This window comes from Spermophilus citellus, assembly GCF_964194105.1.
Source record: "Spermophilus citellus genome assembly, chromosome: 8".
NCBI classification, from domain to species: domain Eukaryota; kingdom Metazoa; phylum Chordata; class Mammalia; order Rodentia; family Sciuridae; genus Spermophilus; species Spermophilus citellus.
Genome location: NC_138189.1, coordinates 111,647,567 through 111,666,663, shown reverse-complemented (window position 1 = coordinate 111,666,663; position 19,097 = coordinate 111,647,567). Strand labels below are relative to the sequence as shown.

The window sequence follows — 19,097 nt, the reverse complement described above, 5'->3', positions numbered from 1 at the left end:
ATTCAAAGATAGCCTCAGCAACTTAGCAAGACCCTGTCTCAAAATAAAAAATAAAAAGGGCTGGGCATGTGGCTCACGGGGAAAGCAACCTGGGTTCAATTACCAGTACCAAAAACAAACAAACAAATAAACAAACATATTCAATGGTTTTCAAATCATTGCAATTTTTAATCTTATTGAAGCTCAATCTGTCCTATTTTTGGCCAATGAGAGCCTCTTCAAATTAGCCCTGTATCTTTTTGACATAGTGTCAGTACTCTTTGATAATTCCCATGCTTTTTGGTAGAGGAAGACATTTCAGGCTCACTTATACATTTCCTGCCACAGAATGGATGCTGCCCTTTTCATAAGAAGTCCTTGGATAATTGATATTCCAAGACCAAAATCTTGGTGTTAGGCATATATGTTGGACAAATCAGTTCCTAGGCCTTTTCAATAGGCATAGACAGGAAACAAACACATATTTTGTGTGTGGGGGTGTACATTGCTTCAAACCTCATATGTTCATACTGATATTTCCAATTCAAACAAAGGACCGCTCTCTTTGCACTCTAGTCTCTATTACATCTATATTTCGTTTAATCTATTATGTGAATCCTGGTTCTCAAAAAAGAAAAAAATAATAATTTAAATATCTTATAAATATTTAATATTAAAATATTTTATAATTATTCATTTGCTATATCCAACAATATATACTCAGAAGTCTCACATTAATAATCCTAAAACACTCCAATAAATCACTGAAAAGTTTAAAAAATCTTTTTATGTTCTTGCCATTCTCTTCCCATTTTAAAAGGTGTATATTTTCATATTGTAGTCATTACATACTGTACCATCTTCCTTTTAACCTCATATTGTATGCATTTTACAAGTTATATATTAATTATAATATATAATAATAAGTTAATACACAGTAGCTATCATTGCCTCAATAGACACTTGGCTTTTTTTCAAACTCATTCTCTGAGGGATACCTCTGCAACAATAGCCACAAAGTTCTTCCCCTCCCTTTCTTTTTTAGCAGTACTGGGGATTGAAGGTAGAACCTGAATTATATAATCACTGAATTATATCACCAGGCCTTTAAATTTTTTTTTTTTTTTAAATTTCAAGACAGATCTCACTAAGTTACCCAGGTTGGCCTCCCATTTGCAACCTTCCTGCTTCAGCCTCTTGAGTTGCTGAGATTACAACCATGCACTGCCACACCTGGTAGACATAGAGTTCTAACATCAATAGTGTGCTTGAGCCTTTATATTTTTATTTATTTTAAAGAGAGGAGGGAGAGAGAGAGAGAGAGAGAGAGAGAGAGAGAGAGAGAGAGAGAGAGAGAGAAGAGAATTTTAATATTTATTTTTTAGTTTTTGGCGGACACAACATCTTTGTTTGTATGTGGTGCTGAGGATCCAACCCGGGCATCACGCATGCCAGGCGAGCGAGCTACCGCTTGAGCCACATCCCCAGCCCCCAGCCTTTATATTTTGAAAGGCATTTTTGCTTAACAAAAAATCCTTGGATCACATCTTTTTCACTTGAGTATCACAAGTACAATTCCACTTTCTTCAGGCATAAAGATTAGATGTTGAAAGATCTGATGATAAAATAATTTTCTTTGCCTGGTTTATCACTTGATTGCTATCATTTAAACGTTCTAGGAAGTTTATTTTTTTTTAAACTCTACCTTTCACTAGCATATATCCTAGTGTTGGCCAAATGGGTTGATATTCTCAGGTGAATTATATGTTCTTCTAACATAAGATTTCAAATCTTCATAATTTTTAAGGAATGTTTCTTAAATTATTATAGTTTTTAGTTACTTCTTCCACTCTATCCTTTTTTTGGGAGAGTGGGGGAGCGGACCAGAGATTGAACCCAGGGGCACTTAACCATTGAGCCACATTTCCAGCCCTTTTTATTTTTTTATATAGAGACAGGGTCTTGCTAAATTGCTTTAGGTCCTCACTAAATTGCTGAGTCACAATCCTCCCGCTTCTGCCTCCAGAGCCAGTGGGATTACAGGTGTGTGCCACCATGCTGGGAATCTCCCTTTCTTTCCTTATTTTTTCTTGATTTCCTTCTTTACGGATCCCTCTTGTAATTACATTGGATCTTCTTTGCTTATCTTCAATTTTTATCAATTCTTCCTGAAATCTATTTTCATTTTTAAAGTTTTTATTTGTCTTCTCACCCTCACTTTCTCTTAGGAAATTAGCTATTGTGTTTGTTTATGAGTTACATACAGTTTAAACTTCCTCTCTACATTTTTTTTCCTTTTACATTTGCTTCCTTTAGTTCTGTCACCTCTTTTCTAAGAATTTTTATTTTATTTTATTTTTTATTTCTAGTTGGACACAATGCCTTTATTTATTTTTATGTGGTGCTGAGGATCAAACCCAGGACTTCCCATGTGCTAGGCAAGCACTCTACCACTAAGCCAAAACCCCAGCCCCCTTTCTGCGAATTTTAAACTCTAATTTATGTTTTTCTTTCGTAGTATGTATCTTTTGAAAGATATCTAGTTTATGTTACATTTTATCTGTGGTTGTATGTATGCTTAGATGATTTATTGATTGATTGATTGATTGATTGATTGATTTTAGTTCTCGGCGGACACAACATCTTTGTTGGTATGTGGTGCTGAGGATCGAACCCGGGCCGCACGCATGCCAGGCAAGCGCGCTACCGCTTGAGCCACATCCCCAGCCCAGATGATTTATATTAACATTTTTTAAATATATTTTTTGAATATCTACTATGTGCAGGCATTATGGCCTGAAGTTGAATCACACTAGCCAATCACTAGATAGATGTATAAAAGAGAAATAAAAACTTACTGTTTTATGTAATTAAAATTTTGTCATAATTAAGCAACAATAGCTAATACATGATACAATTATTAGTTCCTGTGATACATGATAACAGTTATTAGTTCCTGTGTTTAGTCTTCAACAGAATACCTTTACATTATGAATTCTCCATTCTTGAAATCCTCATTTTGACTTTTCCAGCTGGACTTGTATGTTTAGGAACATTTAAAGGAAGTTATATTTTCAAGGAATAAAGTTTGGCATTCTCTTCTTTTCTCCTTCCACAAATCAATATTTGTGACCTAGAAAATTATTGAGTCACACCTTCCCCCCAAGTCTTTGTGCATGTTGCATCATTCATTACATCAGGCATTTAGTTTACATTTTAGTTTACATTTTAAAAAAGTTTTTGACACATTTCCCCCCCTTTATAGGCAATAGGGGTTTTATGAAAAATGCTTGCAAAACATTTTTAATTTTTGAAATCTAAAAAAAAAAAAAAAAAAAAAATCCCTCAGGTTTTGTTTTGCTCCCTGCTCCTGGCTCTTGGGAACTGGCTTGCTGGAATCCCAACCATGTGCTAGCCCTTTCCTTCAGGTTTTTAATAGGTCAAGGCAGCGCACAATTAGCAAAAATACCTGCCTTAGTGCAAATGATCACCTTGGGTTGAACAGGAATGATAATTGTTTTTCAATGGCCCAAATCACCTTTGTCCTTCTGAGAGGATAAAGTCATCTCTGCCCACAGGTGCTCTTTTTAATTCTATCCCTTGGTAAGATTAGGCAAATATATCTAATCACCACTACAATCAGTACAGTTTGAAAAAGTGTTGAGCATGTTAAGCACAGAAGTAAGGACTGAATTTAGAGGAATGATCATATTTAGGGTCATAATCAAGAAAAATCAGAGGACTGGCTGTCAAACCTGATTTATACTATTATTCGAAAAGACCTCAAGGTTCACATGGAAAATTCTTCACACATAGTTCTCTTATTCCCCTGCTGTGCACCCGCCCCATGGTATTGGTGATTAAACTTGGGGTGCTCATTAACTGAGCTACATCCTCAGTCCTTTTTGAGACAGATCTCTCTATATTGTTGATCAGGATCCTCCTGCTTCAGCCTCCCACATTTCTGGGATGACAGGTGTGCGCCCCATGTCTGTTTCTCCTGCTGCCTATTATGGGCTAAATTGTGTTCCCCCCAAATGAAGTCCTAACCTCCAGCACTTGGGAGTGTGACCAGATTTGGAGATGGCAAGTTAAAATGAGGTCATTAGCATGAACACTAATTCAATATGAACCATGTTCGTCTAAGAAGAGGAAATTTGGACATGGGTATGGACAGAGGTAAGATAGAAGAGGCTAGAAATAGATCTTTCCTCATGGCCCTCAGAATTAACTAATTGCTGCAAGCACCTTCACACTGGACTTCTAGCATTCCAGAATAAATTTCCATGATTTAGGCCATTTGGATAAGGTTTGAAATTGTTCCCCAAAGTTCATATGTGGTAAGATTAGTCATCAGTGTATTAGTATAGAAGCAGTGAAAACTTTAAGAAGTGGGGTCTAGCCAGTGTGGTGATGTATGCCTGTAATCCTAGTGACTTGGGAGGCTGAGGCAGAGGGATTTAGAGTTCAAAGCCAGCCTCAGCAATTTAGTGAGGCCCTAAGCAACTCAGAAAGACACTGTCTCAAAGTAAAAAAAAATAAAATAAAATAAAAAAGGACTGGGGATGTTGCTCAGTGGCTAAGTACCCCGGGGTTCAATCTCTTGAGGAAGAAGGAGAAGGGGGGGGAAGCAAGAGGAGGAGAAGGAAAGGGGCAGGGGATAGAGGAGGAGATGGAAGAGGAGGGGGAAGAAGGAGGAGAAAGAAGGGGAGGAGGAGAAGGAAGGGGAGGAGGGGAAGGAAGGGGAGGAGGGGAAGGAAGGGGAGGAGGGGAAGGAAGGGGAGGAGGGGAAGGAAGGGGAGGAGGGGAAGAAAGGGGAGGAGGAAAGGTAGGAAGTCTTTTTGTGGGAATTAGGATTCAGGAGGCTGAGGCAGGAGGATCAAAATTTCAAGGTCCACCTGAGCAAATTAATGAGACCTTTTCTCAAAACATTTTAAATAGGGCTGGGGATACAGCTCAGTGGCAGAAGGCTTCTTGGTTTGATCCCCAGCACTGCAACAACAACGACGACAATGAAAAAGTTGGGGTAGTTAGTTGATGGGGGCACTTCCGATTAATGCTGGTCTTATAGGAGTGAATTAGTTCCTGAGAGTATAATGTTATAAAAAGAATTAGCCGGACCCTCTCTGTTCTTTCACTTACTTACTTGGCTGTGATTGCTCCTTCTTGCAGGTACTTCTGCCATGATGCCATCTGCTATGAGGATTTCATCAGAACTAAGCAGATGGCTTCTGAACCTCTAGAACTGTGCATTAACTAAATCTCTTGAATTTTTTTTCCATTGCTAGTGTTTGAACCCATGCCTCATATGCAAATGCTTTTTCCAATGAACTATAAACCTCTTTTCTTTTTTAATATTATATATATTAAATATATATATATATAAAATATTAAAAATTTTTATATATATAAAGTTGTTGATAGACCTTTATTTTATTTATTTATTCATATGCGGTGCTGAGAATTGAACCCAGTGCCTCACACATTCCAGGCAAGCACTCCTCTACTGAGCCACAACTCAAGCCCTAAACCTCTTTTAAAAACAATCCAGTCTCAGATATTTTATTATAGCAACACAAAACTCTAATAAGAAATAGACTAACCCACCTTAAACTTCTGCTCTACCTTCAAAAAACTCCGATAATGGATCATTCCAGTTCTTCCATGAATACTGAAGAACAATCCTACTGTTAGAATTGGACAAAAGTGGTCACTATCCTGGATATATTGATTTGTAAAGGATTTTATATGGCTCTTTCCAGCTATGTTCTACCCCAAAGGAATCTGTGGAGCCAAGAAGGCATGTTTATTGAGAACCTATGCTTTGAGGACCTGGTTCCTGAAATTCTCTGCTCACACAACCCCATAAAGTCTAATGATGGTTTTCCCCTGTGTATTTCCTACCAAAGACTTAAATGCTTCCAGTATCTATATTTCTAGGTCAAGTAAGTAGCCAAAAGGTCTCGAGGCCCAAGAGGTGCACAAGGAGTAAGATGGGAGTAGATTATGATAAAAAATATGGGATACCTGTTCTTTGTTATTGATGATGATTTGTGGGGGTGGGAGTGGATACTAGTGCTTGAACCTAGGGCCAGTCTATCACTGAGCCACATTCCTAGCCCTTTTTATTTTTTATTTTGAGATAGAGTCTTCAAAAGTTGGCCAGGCTGAACCTGAACTTATGATCATCCTGCCTCAGCCTTCCAAGTCAGTGAGAGTATAGGCATGTGCTCATGTCCATGGCTTGGGATACTTTATTAAATTTAAGATTCACATAAATAATAAATATTTTTTTAAATATATTTATTTATTTTAATTCACGGCGGGCAAACACAACATCTTTGTTTGTATGTGGTGCTGAGGTTCGAACCCGGGCCGCACGCATGCCAGGCGAGCGTGCTAGCACTTGAGCCACATCCCCAGCCCAATAATAAATAATTTTGTAACTGAGGTTCCAGACATTGAATCAAAAATGTGTTTTGTCTAAAATTCAAATTTAACTGAATATCATTAAAAAAAAAATTCAAAAACTTAGTTGTCAGTTGAGCTTGGTGTTCACATGCATGATCACAAGCCTCCCAATGGTATTAAATTGAATAGAAGAAGGTTATACAGGGAAGTGGGGTTCTTGGGCCAACCAGTTCTCTTTGAATTACTCACATTCTAACATTTAGAAATTCTAATTTCAACCTTATTCTCCTTGGCCATTTTCAAAAGAGAAAGAACATATTTTACTTTGATATTTTGTTAGCTATACTGTTTAAATCTTTAGACACAATATGTAGGTTTCCTTTTTCACTTGTGTTAACTGTACAAATGTCAAAAGGTAGTACTTTGTAGAACATCTCTCTAAGAGGTCAATATTATTGATAATCACATTAAAAAAAAACTTTTTAGTTGTAGATGGACACAGTAACTTTATTTATTTTTTTAATGTGGTGCTAAGGATTGAACCCAGAGCCTCACACATGCAAGCCACACAATCCCAGCCTTGATAATCACATTTAAAGGATGACAAAACTAAGTTTTAGAGAGGTTATATAATTTGTTTAGTCATTGAGCTAATGGAGTCTATCATCAATCTCAGATCTGTCTGAATGTACGAGTCTTCATCACAAAATAACTATATTCTTTAATCATTTATCATGCATACATAAAACTTAAGAATTTCATGATATCCAAGGTAGGTTTAACAGAAACCCCAATTGTTGAGGCTTTGATATTAAATTTTATGAGTCCTGACACTTAATTTTGGGTGTGTATGTGGTGATGAGGATTGAAGTCAGGGCCTTGTAGATGGAGGCAAGAACTCTACCAACAAAGCTATATCCCCAGCCCCTGACGCTTGATTTTATGTGTGCACATTTTGGATAAAATTGTAGGTTCATCAATCAACAAGACTGATTTATAAAAAAGAATGCAATTTATGTGGACATTGGCTGATTTATTTGGTAGAAAATTTATATATAGCAATTTCTCCTTAAGGAAAATGCTAACTCAGAAATATCACCTGTTGGGGCTGGGGATGTGGCTCAAGCGGTAGCGCGCTCGCCTGGCATGCGTGCAGCCCGGGTTTGATCCTCAGCACCACATACAAACAAAGCACCACATACAAACAAAGATGTTGTGTCCGCAGATCACTAAAAAATAAATATTAAAAAATTCTCTCTCTCGCTCCCTCTCTCTTAAAAAAAAAAAAAAGAAATATCACCTGTTTAACGTGGGTACAATGGAGTAAATCTTCTTAAGGTAATATTTCCATCAAGAGAGGAAAATTGCCATTTTCCTCTTGTTAAAGAAGAGTCCGCCAATAATGGGGAGGCAGATCACATGTATTGCAATTCAACATCATCAGATGTTGTCCCTTACTGATTATTTAACATAGACCTCAGTCTCCTCGTTTTGTAAATATGCTTATCCTACATTATTCACCTAAAACATTTAACGCAATGTCATCTGTGTTCTAAAATATACATTTTATGTACCAAATTGTACATGAATTATAATTATTATGCTACTTATTATCATTGTGACATTTATTATTGTTCTATTTAACAACTCTGTAGCTAAACTGGAGAAAACAGAACAAATGTACATACAGAACAATCCCACCCTTAGAACCAGGCAGAGGCGGGTACGAGTTACCATGACAACAGCGCGCGCCCAGACATTATCCGCTCGCGCGTCGCTTGGGAAGAAAAAAAAAAAGCCTGGGTTGCGTGTTGCGTCATCACTACGCGCTCTTTAGGTTTCTCTGTGCTGTTTTGGAAGGTCCCGGCCCGGCTACCGTCGCCTCCCGCCGGGAATTATTTCTTTCTTTTCAACCTTTGTTACATCGCACCGAGGCTGCAAGGCAGTAAGTACCGAAGGAAGAAAGAGAGCGAAGAGGTAGCGAGTGAGCGTTTAAGAGATGTCGGAGCTCATCCACCTCTGAGCCTCCCGGTGTGTTCTTGATTCTGTCAGCTTCCTCTCAGCTGGGATCGCGCCGCGTCAACTTCCGGGCGGGTGCCCGCCAGCACGGCCTCCGCCGCTCCCCTTCTTTGGCCCCTTTGTGTCCCCGCAGTGTCGAACCGCAGGACCTGGCAGGTCCTTTCTCGAGGCCAGAGGCACAGTAGTGCAGGCAGCCTCTCTCTGTGGGCGGGCGCGCGGCCCGCTGGGGGGTTAGATTGGGGAACGTGCCTGCGCGTGCTGGGGTAAGAGGAGGTTGCACGAGGGTCAGCTCGTGGTTCGAGTAAGGTGGGGCGTGAGGGGGGACGCGCGAAGGGGAGTGAAAGCAATGACAAATTTAAAAAGATATTCCTGTTCACCTTCTGGTCGGTATGGCTTAACAATGAAGGGCAGCCATAATAGTTCTGAGCCACTGGCATGTTTGCCGGCCTATTATTGCCTTGGGAATGAAGTATTAGGGTTTTGTATTGTACATTGTTTTCACGGTCTCTTTTCCTCTTTTATTTTTCCCCCCGGCAGATAGTTCATTTAAAGTCCCCTGCCCTCAGCGTGGTGGTTTCCACCAAAATGAATCTTTTCAATTTGGACCGTTTTCGCTTTGAGAAAAGGAGTAAGATTGAGGAAGCTCCCGAAGCAACCCCCCAGCCTTCCCAGCCCGGCCCTTCTTCACCAATTTCTCTTAGTGCTGAAGAGGAGAATGCTGAAGGGGAAGTTAGCAGGGCAAACACCCCTGATTCAGATATAACTGAAAAAACAGGTGAGTTACAATGTTGCAAATTGATGTGGCATCAAAGAAAAATTTAAAGGGCGAATGCGAGAAGAGATTCTATTTCTAAATTTTAACGTCATACAAATTGATGCATTATCTTCCAGTTTGCCCTTTAAAGTACATCTTTGGTACTGTCATAAGGATTATGTATCTGAGCACCCGTTCATTGTTTCTTCACTTTTAAAGAACTCACGTTCTTGGAATATAATCCAATGGTAGAAGTCAAAAGCAGAATTTTGGTCGCCCTTGGGTCAGAGTGGCTGCTGAAAGAGGAATGAATGTAGGTGACTCAGTTCTGTGGTAGATTTTGAGACTGCTTTATTTATTTATTTGTTTACTTATTTATTTACGGTACCTGGGATTGAACCCAGGGACATTTAATGGCTGAGCCATATCCGGCTCCCCCCCTACCCTTTTTTTGTATTTAGAGAGGGTCTTGCTTAGTTGCAGGGCCTCACAAAATTGCTGAGGCTGGCTTTTGGACTGAGGTCCTCTGACACTCCTGCCTCAGCCTCCTGAACTGCTGGGATTAAGTGTGTGCCACCCCAGGCAGCCTGAGCCTGTTATTTGACCAGAGATTGTTTATCTCATATTCCTTCAAAAATTGTAAGCTAGATCAGTACCTGAAGACAACCTCTGTACAAATAAAGATCAGATCATTTTCAGTGTATTACTTCCACCAGGCTTCCTACATGTCCCTAGAATGGCATTTGCATAATTGGTAATTCTTCATGGTGACCAAACCATTTTTAATCACATTAACAGATTGTTATAGAGAGAGGATTTGAGAATAGGCCAAAAATTAAAATTTCTATTTTAATCCATTTAATGAATGTTAACAGAGTTGTTTTTGTTTTTGGTACTGGGGATTGAACTCAGGGGCATTTGATCACTGAGCCACATCCCCAGCCTTATTTTGTATTTTATTTAGAGACAAGGTCTGCTGAGTTGCTTAACACCTTGCTTTTGCTGAGGCTGGCTTTGAACTCTTGATCCTTTTGCTTCAGTCTCCCCAGCCATGCACCACTGCACTGGGCCAGAAATATTTTTTAATTCCATTTTTTTTTTAGGCATTACTAAGTGCTTTACATTGGGTCATTTAATTTGCACAGTAATCCTACAAGATAAATACTATTTAATTTTGGAGAAATGACACTATGAGAGGTTAAATTTTTAGGGACTTGGTAGAGCCATGATGTAATCATGCCTTCTGATTTCTGAGCATAAACTTTTAATCATTATATTATACAGTGAAAGGTAAAAGGAACATTATAAGTTTTAATGTTTATTTCTGTAAGGCTTTCTTTGTTTGTTACCAGGGACCAAACTCGGAGTCACTGAACCATATCCCCAGCCCTATTCTGTATTTTATTTAGAGACAGGGTCTTACTGAGTTGCTTAGCACCTTGCTGTTGCTGAGGCTGGCTTTGAACTCATGATTCTCCTGCCTCAGTCTTCTGAGCCATTGGGATTACAGGAGTACGACACCTTGCCTGGCTGTAATACTTTTTCTTTTTTTTTTTTTTTTTAATATTTATTTATTCTTTTAGTTTTCGGCGGACACAACATCTTTGTTTGTATGTGGTGCTGAGGATCAAACCTGGGCCGGACGCATGCCAGGCGAGCGCGCTACCACTTGAGCCACATCCCCAGCCCTGTAATACTTTTCTTAATGCAAAAATTTTAAATGCAAAACTCAAGTGTTTTATAAGCAGCTTTAAAATTAATGTCACCTGAAAGATTGGCAAAATACATAATTTCAGCCTTGATATTTTCTTTGCCACTCTACTACTTAACTGTAAGAGTGATGACCGATTCCTTATAAGTTATCATAAGAGTAAAATTTTAAAATACTTTGGTCTAGTTAGAACTTTGTGGAATGAATTGTAGGTTGCTTTGAGGTAATTAGGAGTCACATTTCCAAGGACTTTGATTCTCTCAGAAGTTTTTAACTTGTACCAGTGTTATCATTACAACTGAAGAATTTTAAGCCTAGAAATGACTTTGATGTTCATTGTTTCAGTAGAGATTTGATTTGCATAACAAATGCCTTAGGTAATGTCTCAAGGCCCATGTATTTTAGTGTTTTCCTAGTGCTTTCCATCTGTTTCTTATGTAAATAGGGAAAGTGAGGGCTGGGTTCTAGGTATAGGATTTTGAGTCTGTTTCTCATTTTAGTTAAAGGTGGGACATTGGGTGAGGCACTTAAAATCTGAGATCCAGAGATTGTTGTCAATTCTGAAAGTAAAAGCACTTTGTACACTGAATTTCAGTGGGTTTTTGTGTTTGTTTGTTTTTTGGACTGGGGATTGAACCCAGGGGCTCTTAATCACTGAGCCACATCTTCAGCCCTTTTTTTTTTTTTTTTTTTTTTTATTTAGAGACTGGTTTAGAGTTGCTGAGGCTGGCTATCCTTTGATCCTCCTGGGACTACAGGCCAAGCGGGTGCTACCATGCCCGTCTCAGTGGACTGTTCTAGTTATTTGGCAATATTTGTAGTGTGAAATTTTTAATAGCCTATTCTAATCAGAATTCATTTTTCTGTTTTATTTGATTATTGTTGTTTTGGTACTGTGGATTGAAACCAAGAGTGCTCTACCGCTGAGTTATGACCCCAGCTCTTCTTATTTTTTGAGAACAGGGTCTCATTAAGTTACTTAGGGCCTTGCTAAGTTGTTGAGGCAAGTCTCAAACTTGCAATCCTCCTGCCTCAGCCTCCTTATCACTGGGATTACAGGCATGAACCAGCTTGCCCAGCACATGGTCATTCTTAAAATTGGGAAATATGAAAATTAATTTTGTCCTAGGAATGGTTAGAAACAATCCTACTGTTAAGATATGATTACTGGGCCAGGGATATAGCTCAGTTGGTAGAGTGCTTGCCTCACATTCACAAGACCCTGGGTTCAATCCCCAGTACCACCAAAAAATATGTGTGTGTGTGTGTGTGTGTGTGTGTGTGTGTTTATTGTAAATGATACTGTGAATTTTTTGGAGTCTTGAATTAAAGTTAAGTCTAAACTGTATATTATAGTTAACTTAGTGTCCAGTGAATAGTAAATAGTATGAATAGTATGGTAAAAGAATGAAAAAGTTTTATTAAAAAGTCTAGCAGTATTGAGTACTGTATGTTGATAGAGGTTAGAGGTTGAAGGGAAAGAAATCATTTAGGAAGTTCTTGTAATCTGAGCTTACTGATAGCAGAAGTAGAAAAGAAAGAAGCATTCGGGTTTTTTTTTTTTGTTTTTTTTTTTAATGCTTATGTTTTATTATGTTTGTGGTAGTAGGGGTTGAACTTGGGGCTTGGCACATGCCAGGCAAGTGGTCTACCATTGAGTGACATCCTTGGCCTCCATTCACAACTAGATTGATGGTAGAAATGAGATAGGTTGAATGTTAAGATTTTTAGTTTAAGTAATTGGAAGAAAAAGATGGTAGAGCTATCCATAAGAATAGATAGGAATTAACTATTAAAAGCCATTGAGCAGGTCTTTGAGAATTCAAGTAGGAATCAAAGGTCCAGCGCCCAAGTGCTAAGACAATTTAGTGGGTAGGAGTGGAAAGTCATCCTATAGGATGGAAATTGTATATATTCCAGATAACCCATATTCACTGACTTTTCCAACTAATCCTATTGTTTTACCTAATAGACATTATGGTTTTCTTTTTTTTTTTTCAGTACTGGGAATTAAACCCAGGGCCTCATGCATGTCAGGCAAGTGTTGTACCACTGAGCTATAGTTTCAGCCCTTTTTATTCTATTTTGAGACAGGGTCTCGCTAAGTTGCCCAGGCTGGCCTCGAACTGTGATCCTCCTGCCTCAGCCTTCCGAAGAGCTGGGATTACAGGTGTGCGTCACTGTGCCCAGCATGGCTTCATTTTCTACCACTCTCCTTCAGTTACTGTGCCACAGCCACATTGTTTCTTCGATATGCCAAGCATGGTCTCATCTTTGCTTCATTCCATTTATTCTTTGTTCTGCTTAGAAGACCCTTTCCGCTGATTTGCATATGACTCAGCTCCTTCATTCACATTAGTGAAATGTTATCTGTTTTAGAAGGCCTGTCCTCAACACTGTGTTTGAAATAACAACTCCTCCTCTGTCCCCTGCCCCAGCTTTACTCTGCTGTATGTGTCTTCATAATGTTTACCTCTACTTAGCATTACATTATGTATGTGTTTTCCTTGTTGAGTCCCATGAAATACATAGTTCACTTGCTCATCCTCATTGCTCAGAATGGTGTCTGATATATAAACCCTCAGTAAATGTGTTGAAGTATTCTTACATGAGGAGAGGGTAATATTAGTAAGTATCCCTCTTTTTTATGACCTTGAGACAATCCCCAACAATCAGATATTCTGTAGGTATGGATACGTGAAAACTGTTTTTGGCACAGAAGAGGCTCCACAATGCTCATCTAAATGAGAGGTATACAAACTGAAAAATAAATATTAAAAATTTTTTTTTAAAAAAAGGGGGCTGGGATGTGGCCCAAGCAGTAGCGTGCTCGCCTGGCATGCGTGCGGCCCGGGTTCAATCCTCAGCACCACATGCAAATAAAGATGTTGTGTCTGCCTCAAACTGAAAAATAAATTTTTAAAAAAATTTAAATAAATAAATAAATAAATGAGAGGTATACACTTAACCCGTTGACCTAGGTTTGGTTTTGTTTTTTGGATGGTGCTGAAGAGCAAACCTAGGGCCTCGTGCATGCTAATGCTAGCTCATGATATCACAGAACTATTTCCCCAGTCCCTCAATTTATTTTATTCTCACAGTGCCCAAAGATTTCAGTGGTTGTTGCTTACATATTATTTTTCTTTTTTTCTTTGATGTGGGCACACAGAGGTTTTAGAAGTATTAAAATAATGGAAGATAAATGAAAGAGGAGAGCTTTGTTTTATGTATAAGAAGAAAAATATGAGTAAAGCATGATCTTCAAGGAGCAGAAAGAGGAAAGGACATCATTCTAGAGAAAATAATAGAGAAAAACACATTAAAGCAAGGTAGAATCACTGTTTACAGATGATTAAATTCCCCATTATTCATGGGAAGGATTATGATTTCTTTCTTTTTTGGTCCCAGGGATTGAACTCAGGAACCCTTAGCCACATCCCCAGCCTTTTTAAATATTTTATTTGGAGACAGGGTTTTGCTGAGTTGCTTAGGGCCTCACTAAATTGCTGAGGCTTAGAACTTAAGATCCTACTGCCTCAGCGTCCCAAACCTCTGGGATTACAGATGTATCCCGCCATACTTGGCATCTGGGAAGGATTATGAAAAGTCATAAGGTGATGACTTTTGGAGTAGACAGTAAATAATATAAATAATCATTATTTATTGGGTGAACAAATGATGAAAGGGTTGGAAATAAATGATGCCTTGAAGATTGTACTGTATGTGTATAGAGGATGAGAAGAGGTTGTTACTTGTGAAAGAGGAGGTTTTAGACAGTGTAGATGAAGCTAAAAAAATAGAAATAGAGGGCTGGGGATGTGGCTCAAGCGGTAGCGCGCTCGCCTGGCATGCGTGCGGCCTGGGTTCGATCCTCAGCACCACATACAAACAAAGATGTTGTGTCTGCCGAAAACTAAAAAATAGATATTAAAAAAATTCTCTCTCTCTCTCTCCTCTGTCACTCTCTCTTTAAAAAAAAAAATAGAAATAGAAGCTGCTGGGTTGTAAGGGACCTTTATCTGCTGTGCAAGGTGGGGTGGACTTTATTTGTTATATACTGTAGAATATTTTTGCACGAAAAGACCATTAATGAAGCTGTTCTATTAATTGAAATCTCAATATAGGGAATTGACTATAGGGATGACAGGAAGAATTTTAGGGGAGTTTTTATATGATATGTATTTGGTGATCAGTTGAATGTGGATAATTTAAAGGTAAATGTTCCATGCTTGGACAGTTGGGTAATTGACACTACCAACTGAACTAGGAAGTACATTTAGGGGAAAGATTAAAATACACTGAGCAGTGTTACTTGTTATATTTCCATACCAAAGTAAAGTTTGAAGTTCAGAGAATGATCTGAATCTGAGGAAGTCTACTTGGGAGTCATTGTTGTAGTTAACAAAAGACCTCCCCAACAGAGTGTACAGTAAGAAACATCAACACTGGTGGCAAAAGCAGGAAAATCAATGAAAGATAAAAAGGATGACTTAAATAGTCATAAATTAGTTGTCCTGGAAGTCAAAAAAAGAAAAAATTAAAGGTTGCTGTTAACTTTTAACAGTTTCAGAAGAATGGTGAGATGAAGACTATTTCTTTCAAGAAAGGAAATGGGGGAGTAATAGCTTGATAGAAATGCAGTGTCATGAAGAGATAATGTGTTAGTCAAGAGGAAGATGCTAGTAGAAAAAAGACAAAGGGAAGGAGGTATCTGAGGAAAGGAATCAAATACTTGACAACTGAAGCACAGTTGGACAGTTTAATTTTTCAGAGGAACTGAAACACATTTTACCTAGGAGGAAAAATTGAAAAAAATAAAATTAGATGGGTTTATCGATCATTTTTTGAGATTGGAATAGAGTGAAGTTGCAGTGTGTGCTTGGAGAATTTGAATACATGTTATTAAAAAGGCTTCCGGAGAGCGTTGCTCTGACTCATACAAGATTGTGTGATCTTGGATAAGACCTCAATTTTTTGAACTTCATTCCTCTTTGCCTGGCTTTGCTTAGGAGTTTTCTGTTATCCTTGCCATTAGTAAAATGGTTTGATCCTTTGAATGATAAACCTGAGTGTATTGTTTTAGCGTCACAATTTTGTAGCCAATAAGTAACTACAGTAAGTATTCAGATGTAGTATAAAACTTCAGTGTATTTTTTTCTTTCTTTCTTTTTTGTGGTGCTATGGATCGAACCCAGGGCCTCATACATGCTAAGAAAAACACTCTAAATGCTATCTCCTGAAGTGCCTTTTTTTTTTTTTTTTTTTTTTAAGATGGAACAAGGTAAGGTGCAATTTTTTTTTTTTTTTTAAGAGAGAGAATTTTTTTTTTAATTTTATTTTTTTTATTGGTTGTTCACAACATTACAAAGCTCTTGACATATCATATTTCATACATTAGATTGAAGTGGGTTATGAACTCCCAATTTTACCCCAAATGCAGATTGCAGAATCACGTCGGTTACACATCCACTGAGAGAATTTTTTAATATTTATTTTTTTTAGTTCTCGGCGGACACAACATCTTTGTTTGTATGTGGTGCTGAGGATCGAACCCGGGCCGCACGCATGCCAGGCGAGCGCGCTATCGCTTGAGCCACATCCCCAGCCCCTGAAGTGCCTTTTATTTTATTTTTTATTTTTTAAAGAGAGAGAGAGAGAACTTTAATATTCATTTTTTAGTTCTCTGCGGGCACAACATCTTTGTTGGTATGTGGTGCTGAGGATCGAACCCGGGCCGCACGCATGCCAGGCGAGCGCGCTACGCTTGAGCCACATCCCCAGCCCCTGAAGTGCCTTTTAAATGTGTGTTATTTTCCTTTTCTACTCTTACTTCACATTATTAGATATTTTTTCACATCAAAATGTTACATAAAAAGTTACATGAGGGCTCAGGTTGTAGCTTAGCAGTAGAGTGCTTGCCTAGCATGTGCAGGGGCCCTGGGTTCAATCCTTAACACCACATAAATAAATAAACAAAATAAAGTTATTTGTCCAACTACAACTAAAAAAATTTTTTTAAGTCACATGAATATAGCATTATATAATGATCTTTGTGATCTTTAGTTCTGATGTTTATTCTTTTGATTTTTTTCCCCTCTGTGTATATGGGTTAGGTTTTCCTTTTGGCTTTAAGCAAAAATATATTGTATTACATACACATTGTAATGTAACTTGCTGTTAATTAGAAGGATTTTTTTGATACTTTCCATGTCATTCTATGTTATAGTATTCTATACTTGCCAGGTGTGGTGGTGCACACCTGTAATCGCAGCAGCTCAGGAGACTGAGGCAGGAGGATTGTGAGTTTTTTTGTTTGTTTGTTTGTTTTTTTTTTAAAGAGAGAGGAGAGAGAGAGAGAGAGAGAGAGAGAGAGAGAGAATTTTTTTTAATATTTATTTTTTAGTTCTCGGCGGACACAACATCTTTGTTGGTATGTGGTGCTGAGGATCGAACCCGGGCCGCATGCATGCCAGGCGAGCGCGCTTGAGCCACATCCCCAGCCCAGGAGGATTGTGAGTTCAAAGCCAGTCTCAACAATTTAGCAAGGCCCTAAGCAACTCAGTGAGACCCTGTGTCTCTAAATAAAATATAAAATATGCTATACTTCAGTTTGTTAGTGAGTACAGAGTATCTTATACAGATATATTGTACTTCCTTATAGTTCCCTGTTGATGTCCATTAGTCATTTTGGTTTTGTTCAGTTAAAAAAAAATGCTATAGCGGGTGTGAGTGATGCTGCATGCCTTATAATCCCAGTGACTTGGAGGCTGAGGCAGGAGGTTCATAAATTTCAGTCCAGCCTCAGCAATTTAGCAAGACTTGTCTCAATAAAAAGGACTGGGGATGTAGCTCAGTGGTAAAGCACCCCTGGGTTCAATCAGTAAAAAAAACAAACAGTAACAATGACAAAAAATACTGTAGTTACCATCCTTTTTTTTTTTCTACAAAATTGTTTTTTTGCATGTGTACAATCAGTGTGAAAATTCCTGAGAATGGAATTGTCAGATTAAAGGGAGAATAATTAATATTTTGTTACTGTCAAATTACCTCACACAAAAATTTTACTAATTTGTACCTTCTTACAGCTTGGTTTTGTGATGTCTACTTTTTCATATTTGGCTTAAGTATTTTAACCTTTTTTTAACCTTCATCGGGCTAATAATTAGACAGAAGTATCTTATTACTTTATTTTTTAGGTAAAGTATAGTTTCTTAAATGTATTTGCCATTTGGGTTTTTTCTGTGTTCCTCTATGTTTTTCTCACGTCTCTTTTTCTGATAAATGATTTGTACATTTTTCATCTTTTTTTAAAAATTTTTTTTCTGTCTTAATCTGTTAGGGCTGCTATAACAAACTACCATAGATTGGGTAGTTTATAAGCAACTAAAATTCAATTCTTACATCAGGACACCAGCACATTCAGTATGTGAGAACCCACTCATAGAGGGCAGTCTTTTCTCTGTAACTCACATACCTTTATGGGCAAAAAATCTCTTTGGCCTCTTTTATAGATCATTAATAACATTCATGAGAGCTCTGCCCCTATAATTTAGTCACTTCCCAAAGACCTTACCTCCAAATACCTTAAGGGTTAGGATTTCTTTTTTTTTTTTTCTTTTTTCTTTTCTTTTTTTTAGAGAGTGAGAGAGAGAGAGAGAGAGAGAGAGAATTTTTTTAATATTTATTTTTTATTTCTCGGCGGACACAACATCTTTGTTTGTATGTGGTGCTGAGGATCGAACCCAGGCCGCACGCATGGCAGGCGAGCGCGCTACCGCTGGAGCCACATCCCCAGCGCAAGGGGTTAGGATTTCAACATACCAATTTTTAGAGAGGACACAAACATTTGAACTGTAATGTCCTGTTTGTTTGCCACAGAAAAGCTTCACTTTTTTTTGTTTTGTTTTGTTTTGGTACTGGGGATTGAACTTGGGGGTACTTTACCACTGAGCTATACCTCCAGCCCTTTAAAAATTTTTTTATTTTAAAAGAGGGTTCCTCTAAGTTACCCAAGTTTGCTTCAAATTTGCAGTCGCCCTGCCTCAGCCTCCCAAGTAGCCATAGAAAACAGCAAATTTTATATTTTGTATTATCAGTTTGTTCATCCTTTAATACATCTGGGTTTTATGTTCTGATCAGACAGGCATTTCCACATTATAAATATATCAGCCCATATTCTTTGAGCATGTTTGTGTTATTTTAAATTTTTTATTATGGAGAAAT

The 19,097-nt window shown here is 38.1% G+C and overlaps 1 protein-coding gene across 4 annotated transcripts in view; it reads left to right on the top strand.

The window, feature by feature from the left end:
• Positions 1-6,575: 6,575 nt before the first annotated feature.
• Positions 6,576-19,097, top strand: part of SMARCAD1 (SNF2 related chromatin remodeling ATPase with DExD box 1) — an 88,292-nt gene continuing 75,770 nt past the window's right edge. For 2 of the 4 annotated variants that reach the window (XM_081303649.1, XM_081303646.1), the window contains exons 1-2: positions 8,449-8,672; positions 8,947-9,184. In XM_081303649.1, coding sequence (XP_081159775.1) covers positions 8,995-9,184 — 190 coding nt within the window. In that variant the 5' untranslated portion in view covers positions 8,449-8,672; positions 8,947-8,994. Of the gene's footprint in view, positions 8,422-8,448; positions 8,673-8,946; positions 9,185-19,097 lie in introns of those variants that run through there. The other 2 variants (XM_081303647.1, XM_081303648.1) reach the window with 2 other exon arrangements.